The sequence below is a fragment of the Peromyscus leucopus genome, chromosome 19, assembly GCF_004664715.2.
Source record: "Peromyscus leucopus breed LL Stock chromosome 19, UCI_PerLeu_2.1, whole genome shotgun sequence".
NCBI lineage: Eukaryota > Metazoa > Chordata > Mammalia > Rodentia > Cricetidae > Peromyscus > Peromyscus leucopus.
Window position 1 is genome coordinate 52,896,671 of NC_051079.1, and position 10,849 is coordinate 52,907,519.

The 10,849-nt window shown below is 40.2% G+C and overlaps 1 protein-coding gene across 4 annotated transcripts in view; it reads left to right on the forward strand.

Moving 5' to 3' along the window:
* Malt1 (MALT1 paracaspase) overlaps window positions 1–9,870 on the forward strand; it is a 56,467-nt gene extending 46,597 nt beyond the window's left edge. For 2 of the 4 annotated variants that reach the window (XM_028860589.2, XM_037197176.1), the window contains 4 exons: window positions 3,526–3,675; window positions 6,276–6,433; window positions 7,138–7,263; window positions 8,102–9,870. In XM_028860589.2, the coding sequence (XP_028716422.1) occupies window positions 3,526–3,675; window positions 6,276–6,433; window positions 7,138–7,263; window positions 8,102–8,542 (875 nt within the window). In that variant the 3' untranslated portion in view covers window positions 8,543–9,870. The remainder of the gene's footprint in view (window positions 1–3,525; window positions 3,676–6,275; window positions 6,434–7,137; window positions 7,264–8,101) is intronic. The other 2 variants (XM_028860590.2, XM_037197177.1) reach the window with 1 other exon arrangement.
* The last annotated feature ends 979 nt before the right edge of the window (window positions 9,871–10,849 follow it).

Sequence of the window (10,849 nt, forward strand, 5' to 3'; positions counted from 1 at the left end):
TCAGCTAAGATAAGTGGATTATTGGCACACTTTAAATGTAGCCTGATTTACTATGCCAGCATTTTGCATAGAATTTTCACATCTCGTTGCAAATATTAATTATGTTTTTAAATGTTCATTAAAAATGTTGAATAGAAAAAGAATTTTCGGCCGGGCAGTGGTGGCGCACGCCTTTAATCCCAGCACTCGGGAGGCAGAGCCAGGCGGATCTCTGTGAGTTCGAGGCCAGCCTGGTCTCCAAAGCGAGTTCCAGGAAAGGCGCAAAGCTACACAGAGAAACCCTGTCTCAAAAAAACCAAAAAAAAAAAAAAAAAAAAAAAGATGTCACCCAAACAAGGATTTCTGCCAGAAGAAATCAGACTATAACTCTTTGCTGTGTCCATCCCCTGCCTGTCTGCCAATGTTGCAGGTTTTAAACATGCATCTTAACAATTTTCTAAGCCAATTCCTACATTAATTCCCCCTCCCCGTCTCTGTAGACATGTATACACACACACACACACACACACACACACACACACACACACACACACACACATATCCTGTTGGTACTATTTCATTTGAGAACTCTAATTCAGAGAATCCCCAATTTAGTGAAGAGTTTTGTATAACTGTGATTATAGTACTTGACTTTATGGTACTGTGCAACAGTCTAGGAATGATATTTTCTTGGGTAGATGATTTTTACTTCTACTGAGTCCATTTTTAGTAAGTTATATTTTCCCAGCAATTAGACAGCTTTCCAAATTGTTGGGATGCAGTTGCAGATAGTTTGCTCTGGTGGTCTTCTTTAATTTCTGCATTATCCGTAGTTTCATGCCCTTTTCACCAATCTTCTTACTTGTACCTGCTTGCTTTTTCCCCTTGACCATTGGCTCCAGACTTGGTCAGTTTCACATTGGCCCGCTGGTTTCCTCTGAGTCTCCTTAGCTGGTGTCTCACTCCTTTCTGCTTCTCTATCGTGTTTACCTTGCTTTGCGTTTCCTCTGCTCTTCTGTGTGTAATGTCAGAAGATAACAACACCTGTGTAGTGATTCTTAGGAATGCTTTTTACCTTCTTGTACATGTTAATAGGGCCACATCGGCTTCCTTTTGAGTGACTGTATGCTATTTGTTAAACATTTATTTCCAACCATTTGATGTCATTCTGCTTTGGCTGTAACTTGTAGAGGCAGCAAGTAGCAGCTTTTTTTTTTTTTTTTTTTCTTTTTTGTTTTATTTGAGACAGGGTTTCTCTGTGTAGCTTTGGTGCCTGTCCTGGATCTCGCTCTGTAGACCAGGCTGCCCTTGAACTCACAGAGATCCGAGTGGCTCTGCCTCCCAAAAGAGTGCTGGGATTAAAGGCGTGCACCACTGCCTGCCATCAAGTAACAGATTTTTAATACAAAATGATCTTTTCTTGAAACTAAGAATTTCAGTTCATTTACCTTTTTTGATTTTTGTTGGTGGTGATGGGTTGGTTGGTTTTGTTTTGTTTTCAGGCATTTCCCTATATAGTTGAGGCTGGCCTGAAACTCAACTCTTCTTGAAACTCAAAATCCCAATGCTAGGATTACAGGAATGTAGCACCATACCTAAATTTTTTTTTCTATTTTTTTTATTTACTTTTTAAATTACACTCATAATAGTAATCACATTTATGGTATTCATAGATTACATTCACAGTATTCATTTTAATTATATATATTTAATTTTAAATGTCAAATGTCATTTCTTGAAGGGGGTAGGAGGTCTTAATTACAGGCTTATAGCACCATGGGAGGACCCCGGAGGGCAGAAGTTCGCTACTGATGTTTTACAATCTTGCATCTAAGCTGTTAACACCCATTATTCAGGATACACAGACAAGGAACTTCCCTTAAGCATTCAGGAGGGTGGAACCTGGCAGGGAATTAGCATTGGGAGGATATCAAGGTCAAGGTCCGCAAAGCAAGGCAACAGTTACCCAAAACGGGGGCCAGGGCCCTGCAGGTCCCCCTTTTATTAAAAAATGAGCTTCTGACTTGGGTTGCGTGGGATGTCAGCAGCCACACCTAAATTTTTAACTATTTTTAGCCATTCAGTTTTTCTATTTGGTTAAGTCTTCCTGTTTCTTTTTCATCTTTTTTTAAAGTTCTTTGTATATCTTTCCTTCTTAACCAACAAGAATCTGTAACATATAGATCTTGATGTCCCTGTGTAATCCCCAACATACTGATCTATCTGCGATTTGCGATACAGGAGCAAACCTTCCCGCCTATCTTAGGTTTACTATTTATTAACAGTTCATAGTATAATATACAAAAGTAGGCTGCTGGTGGTAGTGCACGCTGTTAATCCCAGCACTTGGTTGGCAGAGGCAGGGGGATCTCTTGAGTTTGAGGCTATCCTGATCTATAGAGAGAGTTCCAGGATAGCCAGAGCTACATAGAGAAACCCTATCTTGAAAAAAAGAAAAAAAAAAGAAGAAACAACAAAACAGAAGTAGAATCAGTAAATTACCATTAATTTACTCATACCAAATATATGATAGATTTTAAATTTAAATTGGTGCATACAAATAAACAAAATCTGTCCGTGTTAGATAAAAATAAAACTATGCCGGGTGGTGGTGGCACACGCCTTTAGTCCCAGCACTCGGGAGGCAGAGGCAGGCGGATCTCTGAGTTCGAAGCCAGCCTGATCTACAGAGCAAGATCCAGGAAAGGCACAAAGCTACACAGAGAAACCCTATCTCAAAAAAACAAAATAAATAAATAAAAACAATAAATAAAACTACAAAAAATGTGCTTATACCACTTTTGTTAAACTCAAAGCTAAAATGTTAACAGATTATTTACAAATACTGTGTAATGGTAACTGAGTAATGGTTACTTCAAGCTGGGGGCAAGGAAATGGTGTTGCTTAGACTAGGTGGGTGGCTTCCTGTTTAAAAATGGAGTTGAAGAAAACGGAACATTTCATTTTCAATTTTCTCATGTATGTGTCGTCATCTGACTTTCTACTGAAAGTGTTTCTCAGCAGTGTACACGCGTAAAGCTACCGTGGCATCTCTCTTAAAAAGGAAGCACGCTGAGCCAGTTGTGGTATTGATACCAGTTTGTGTCCAGCCTCAGCTACGTAGTGGGTTTGAGATTGGCAATGCAACATGAGACCCTGTCTGAGAAAAACAGTAACTAATAATTAGGAAGCACGCTTTCAGGTCAGCGTTTTGTGGGTCTGCTCACCGCGCTGCTTCTTCCCCATGCTTGGTACACAGTAGGCACTGAGTAAATGTTTGTTAACGGGTGATATTGACACTACAACCTGACGTACTGGGAAATGCTTAACCTGAATCATGTTTGTTTGTTTAGACGTGGTTTCTCTATATTATTGGCTATCCTGAATCTGGCTACATAGACCAGGCTAGCCTCAGATCACAGAGATCCTCCTGCCTCTGCCTCCGGAGCACCAGGCAGGATTAAAGGTGTTCGCCACCATGCCTGGCCTGAATATTTTAGACAAAAGAATCGGTCTTTAAAAAATGTTTACCGTCTTGTCTTTCAGATATGGGGAAATGTCACCTTACCAAGGGCAAACAAGCTCTAGAGATCCGAAGCAGCTTGTCTGAAAAAAGAGCACTTACAGATCCAATCCAGGGGACAGCTTCCTCCGCAGAGTCCCTAGTACGGAATCTACAGTGGGCCAAGGCGCATGGTATGCTCAAGTCTGTTTCTTCTGAGCGCTTTCTATCACAAACTTACTATTTATTTTGTTTTTGGTTTGTTCATTTTTCTTTGCTTTTTGAAACAGGGTCTCACTATGTAGCCCTGCCTGGCCTGGAACTCACTATGTGTACCAGGCTGGCCTCAAACTCACAGAGATCCATTTACCTCTGTTTCCTGGGTGCCGAGATTAAAGGTGTGTGCCACCATGCCCAGGTATAAACTTATTTTTAAAATCCTAAGTCTTTTTTTTATCCTGACTAAAGTGTTTTCTCCTGAGTTTTACAGTGAAATTGGGGTGGGTGGGTGGCAGGTAGTGGGGTGTGCCTGTCCCCCACATGGCAGATAGTGGTGTGTGCCTGTACCCTAGTACTTGAAAGGCTGGGGCAGGAAGATCGTGAGTTCATGGCCAGTCTAGATCCATGGCAAGATGCTACCTCAAAAGTAAGTGTGCACTGGGTGGCAGTGGCGCACGCCTTTAATCCCAGCACTCGGGAGGCAGAGCCAGGAGGATCTCTGTGAGTTCAAAGCCAGCCTGGTCTACAGAGTGAGATCCAGGACAGGCACCAAAACTACACAGAGAAACCCTGTCTTCAAAAACAAAAACAAAACAAAAAAAAGTAAGTGTTCACCTAGTAGGCAAGTCCAAAATATTTTAGTTGTATATGTTATGTTGGTTTATGCTAAAAATACCAAATTATCTAGTTTATTATTTTACTATTAGTGAAGACAAATTTGATTTATTTTTGTTTGTGTCTTTTGAGAAAGGCCTCATTATGTAGCCTAGGCTGGTCTAGAACTCCAAAACTTAAGTAATCATGTTTAATTCTTCTGTTCTGAAAGTGGGTTAAATTTTTATTTATGTGGGATGCAGGCAAGCCTTTGACTTATCCATACTGTGACTTCTGAAATGTAGAGTTGTCAGGAGCCAGGCAGGTCTGGATCCACCGTGCGCTCAGCTCTGTCTCCTAGGGTTGTAGATATCACCCACCAGTTCACCTATGCGGACAGCCGCTCCCAGCTGTGACTGTCCTGAGATCTGTGACACTTCCTAAGAGTAGCAAAGACAGAGAAGATGAAGAGAAATGAGATCTGCAACTTGATGGCCTTCTAGTGCTTTTATATGTGTAGGAAAAACAAGCTTCAAATACTGCCTGGAGGAAAGGATTGTCTGTGATCTTCCTTAAGCAGCTCCTCTGAGTCTTTTTCATAAAAAAGATTGAAGAATAATGTATTTCTTGAACTTCTTTTTTAAAAAATCTTTGTAATGCTTTGTTCTCTTAAGTTGTAATTTTTGGCAAATTATCATGTTAGAGCACATTAAAGGGTAAAGTACTATAAATCCATCATCTTCTAGATAATTGCACAAATAATTAAAATTGAATGTCTTTTCCACATATATATGTATATGTATTTTGTGTGTGTGTGTGTACACAAAACGAAACTATAGTGGTAAAGATAAACATTAAGCTAGGGCATAGCTCAGTAGTTAAATATTTGCCTGGCATACATGAGTCCTCAGGTTAGGGTCCTAGCACCACACCACAAAATTAAAATTAAATTAGCTCAACACAGAAAACAACCTTTCATCAGACAATACCAAACTGGATATGGTGGTGCACAGCTGTAGTCCAGTCTTGAGAGCCAGAGGCAGGAAGGAGGGTTGAAAGTTAAAGGCTAGCCTGGGCTAGTTAGGGAGTTCCAGGTCAGTCTGGGCTACCCAGAACCTATCACCCTGTCTCAAAAGCCAGAGAGAAATATATACTTAAAATCATTTATTTTATTTTTTGATCCCACACACTCAAAAATGATTGTATTTTAGTGTATTTGTGTTTTGTGTCAGTTACAAACAGTATGGCACATAAGTGCCGTCTAATAGCTCCTCCAACCATCCTGAAGCATTCAATATATGAAATATTGGCTAATAGAAAAATATCAAGCTGGGCGGTGGTGGCGCACACTCCTTTAATCCCAGCACTCAGGAGGCAGAGGCAGGCGGATCTCTGTGAGTTCAAGGCCAGCCTGGTCTACAGAGCTAGTTCCAGGACAGCCAAGGCTGCACAGAGAAACCCTGTCTTGGAAAAAAAAAAAATGAAGAAGAAAGATATCAAAACCCAAAAATACAGTAGTTATTCGGGAGTAGCTGAATGACTAGTTACCAAATTATCATAGCCACTTGGTGACAATATATTTTGTAAAATTCTTGTTTTGGTAAGAGCTTTTATCGTAATAGTAGAGAGCTTACCTAAAATGCGCAAGACCCTGGGCTTTATCCTTCACACCACACCACACCACACCACACCACACAAATTCTTGTCATAAAGATTGAGTCAGCAATAAAAATCTATGTATATTTCTATCCCCACTAGAAAAACCGTATATGCAGATGGCAAAAGTTTGGCTTTTGGTCTAATTGTGTGTATATGTTTCAGCAGTAACATTATATAATATATAATATAATAATATATAATATTTATAAGCAAAAGTTCTAACTATATACTGCCCCATGCAGATATTTGCTATCCATCAGAAAATTTACTAAGCACTCTTTAAATGATATTTTTATATGTTGTTTCTATTGTTCTTTTCCAGAACTTCCAGAAAGTATGTGCCTTAAATTTCAGTGTGGTGTTCATATTCAGTTAGGATTTGCTGCAGAGTTCTCGAATGTCATGATAATCTACACAAGTATAGTCCACAGACCACCTGAGATAATAATGTGTGATGCCTATGTTACTGATTTCCCTCTCGTAAGTCTCGTTTTCTTTTATTTAAAATAGAATGATATGTTCTCGTTTATTAAAGACTAAACTTTGAGATGAGGCTCTAGCTTAGGGACAGATGGGTAAGGCCCTATGTTCTAGCCCCAGCACCAAAAGGAAAAAAAGCCACTTAAATAATAAATTAAAATTCAATGATAAGTGTAAAGGAAGTCTATTGCTTCTGGACGCTTACTTGTGTAACACTGATCATAGTGTTTAATAACTGCCACAACACCTTAAGTTGGTCAAATTCAGAAGTGTCCAAAGTGCACTCAGGAAGGATGTCTGCAGTACCTTATCCTCTAGTAGAATTTTAAATGTGAGAAGAATGGAATATTATATATACAAGGTGTATGTGTGTGTGTGTATATAAATGTCATGAATAACTTTATTTACTTATTTATTGGTTTATGTTTGGTTTTTAGAGACAGGGTTTCTCTGAGTAGCTCTGGCTGTCCTGGAACTCACTTTGTTCCACCTGCCTGTGCCTCCCAGTGACCAAAGACATGGGTCACCACTGCCCTGCTGAGTAGCTTTATTTTTGAGTACAGTATTAGTGTTTATTACAACATAAAATTTACTGCTGGAGCTAATGAGAGAACAGTATCTGTGAAGATATTTTATGTTATAGACAATGTTATAACTTCCATCGATTACATCATTAACATTCACTGATTTGTGTTTTTTTATAGGACCTAGACATTGATCCAAAACATGCAAATAAGGGGACTCCTGAAGAAACGGGCAGTTATTTAGTGTCAAGAGAGCTCCCCAAGCATTGCCTCTACACTAGACTCAGTTCCCTCCAAAAACTGAAGGTACTTTTCCTGTTTACGGCAACAGTGAAAATCTGTGCAGCTGACCTGAGTGGGGCGTAGGCTGTAGATGAGCCGCTTCATCGGGGTATTAAACTGGAGCAGCAGTAGCCAGTCTACAGCGGGTCTTCTCAGTGTCCCCGACACTGGCCCAAGGACTTCTGTCTTCTGTGCTATTGAGATACAGTTAGGTACAGAGTGGATTTGTGATACATTTTTGAATCATGATTTCTTTATTGTCGCTTTCTACAAAACATAGGGCAAATTAAAATTGGAATTGCTTTTTATTCCATTTCTTGCTGACTGACAAATAAGAAACTGGTTCTGTACAGTTAAGTTTTCTAATATAAGCATATCCTTACAAAAAAATTTTTCACTTTTTTTCTTAGCTACATGGTTACAATGTAGTAAAAATTAGGCAAAGGAATGGACACTTGTTATGCGGACAAGAGACTATTATTATTTGTTAATATCTAGTTTACTTCAACTCTCTTCCCGTTATCTGACTGAGTTCCTATCTAATAAGGTAAAGCAGCTAGGGCTTTTAATGTCCTTGTAAAGTAGATGACTTTGACATTAAAGGACCCTGTTTCTGGTTCTGGGGAAGGGTGAAATTCCAGTGTCACTGCATGGAAAATGTCTCTCACGGTGCATCAGAAATGGGAAATCCCTGAAACTCTGTTAGCAGATAGATAGTAAATGATGCAGCCTGCCTGTTTGCTCTAGGGGTGTTGGAAAGGAACCTCAGAGAGGGAGCTGAGTGGGGCTTTGTTGTGGGGTAAGGGGTGGTACTTGAAGGGTTCCGCAGTTAACAAACATGATAAACCTCTTTTCACTTTAGGAGCATCTGATCTTCACAGTATGTTTATCGTATCAGTATTCGGGACTGGAAGACACTGTGGAGGAGAAGCAGGAAGTGAACGTTGGGAAGCCTCTTATTGCCAAGTTAGACATGCATCGAGGACTGGGCAGGAAGACTTGCTTTCAAGCTTGTCGTATGCCTGATGAGCCTTATCACAGCTCCACGCCTGCCGCAGGGGGAGCAGGGCATTTTCACTCGTCTCAGGACTCGTTCCATGACGTGTACCATTCACATCTTGCTAATTCAGACAGTGACATGCCACCAGACAGGTGTCACTGCAGCCGGACTCCACATACCTTTGTTTCAAGTTACCCCACCCACCATTACTCCTGCCAGTTTGGGAGAAGTAACGTGCCGGTAGAGACAACTGATGAGATGCCCTTCAGTTTTTCTGACAGGCTGATGATTTCTGAAAACTGACCTCACGTTTGTGAAAACTAGAGTATGACAGTGCTTTCATATGAAATATCACTTACAGACTATGAGGTGTGGTAGAAAGGCAAAGGTGTACGTACAGAAAGAAAACCGGCAACAGGCTTTTATAGCAGGCTCTCAGGAGTGTGAGGGACCAGAGTTACATTAGTTAAGCTGGGTGGTGGCGGTGGTGGCAACACTTGTAATCCCAGCACTCAGGAGTCGGGGCAGTGGATCTCCGAGTGTGAGACCAGCCTGGGCTATAGACTGAGTTCCAGGACAGCCAGGGCTACTCAGAAACCCTGTCTTGAAAGATCAAAAAAAGGAGAAAAAAAAAAAAAGAATTACATTATTTAACCAGACTGTCTCTTGCTTTTGTCTCATTTTAAGACTTTGTGAATTAATTTGTTTTAAAAGAGTGAAGAATGGGGCCTGTGAATATAGCTCAATGGTACAATGTTCAGCTAATATGTGGAAGGCCCTGGGCTTAATCATCATTACTGGAAGGGAAGATATTCATCTTCCAGTAATGATGTGTATGTATGTGTACCAAATATTTTCATTTTGACGACTCAGAAAAGCAGCAAGAATGGCATTACTATAGATTGAATTATAGTATTGGCACCAAAAAAAGAACCCTTTCTTTTTTCAGAGTTCTTTTATGTGTATGTGTGGGGGCCTGAATATATACGTGTTGTCATGGAGACTAGAAGAGGGCATCAGATCCCCAGAACTAGAATTATAGACAGGTGCGAGCCACTCACTGTGAATGCTGGGAAGTGAACCTGTGTCCTCTGTAAGAATAGCAAGTGCTCACCGGCAGTGGTAGTAGCACATCTTTACTCCCAGCACTTGGGAAGCACAGGCCCGCGGATCTCTGTAGCATGGTCTACAAATCGAGTTCCAGGACAGCCAAAGCTACATGGAGAAACCCGGTTTCTAAATAAATAAATATATGAATGAATAAATAAATAATAGACTAGCAAGTGCTCTTGATCATTAAGCCATTGCTCCAGCCCCAGAAAGAGTCTTTTCAATCACCAGACTTAACAACTTCCTTTTATCAATGGGAAAATAGATCGAGGCAAACTGTCTTGTATTGGAGCAGAACTGAAGTCTCAGTTCTAGGCTCAAATTTCTATCCCAGTGGTTTCCTACTCCACACTGCCTTCCCTGCAGGTTCTCAGATAGGAATCGTTTGTGTACATAAGGAGAGAGGTGGGCGGGGAGAAAGAGCTGTTTGTAACCCTGAGAACTGCTTCTGATTCTGTGATTACAGGATTTTGCTTCAAGTGTTAGTCAAGAGGCTTGTATATAAATGTTATGTAGAACAGACTGAAATTTCTTGTTCAGAAGTTCATGAAAAATGAGGAGGTGATAAAATGTTTGTGTTTAAAGCTACAGCAGAGGTTAAGAGTAGAGATTAGACTGGATAGTTCTGATGGCTGCTGAATTTTCCAATCACTGAAAGTGGCTCCCTGTTTCCTTGTTTAACTTCAAAAGCTACAGGAGGTAATAGCCTTATCATTTCCGTTTGACCTACAAGCAGACTTAAAAGCAACTTGAAATAACAAGATAACTGGTAACAAAAAGATTAGTAATCACAAGAGTCCAGACAAAGAAAATCCTTCAAGCAGACGCCATCACTGTTCAGTTCTGACAGACATTAAAATTAGCACCACCTTTCTTTGCAAGATCTTCCTAAAATACAAAACATGTCCCACTGTTCTCTCAAGCCCAGAGCATCACAGCAGAACTGCAAACCAGTATCTGTTATATACACAAACACCGAGTCATTAATAAAACACTGCCAAACTGAATCTAGCAATACATAAACCTTATCAAGTAAGATTTATCCCAAGAAAAAGTTGGTTTAATGTCCAAAAATCAATTAGACTAATATGCAGTTGGGTTTTACTTTTCATAGTAATTGTGTTCTAGAAAGTCACTGTACACACCTCTTTAGATTTGATTTTACAAAAATAAAAATGAGCTGGGCAGTGGTGGCACACGCCTTTAGTCTCAGCACTCGGGAGGCAGAGGCACGTGGATCTCTGAGTTTGAGGCCAGCCTGGACTACAGAGTGAATTCCAGGAAAGGTGCAAAGCTACACAGAGAAACCCTGTCTCTAAAAACCAAATAAATAAATAAATAGAATTTTTAAAAAATAAATAAAAATGAGGTTCAGAAGTATTCAGTGAGGCTTCCCCACTAAGGGACCGTAGTTGGAATTCACTTCCTGTCCAGCTTGCCCCATAATATAACATACTGACCTGCCCTACTCCATCCCCATTCTTTTATCAACTGAAAGAG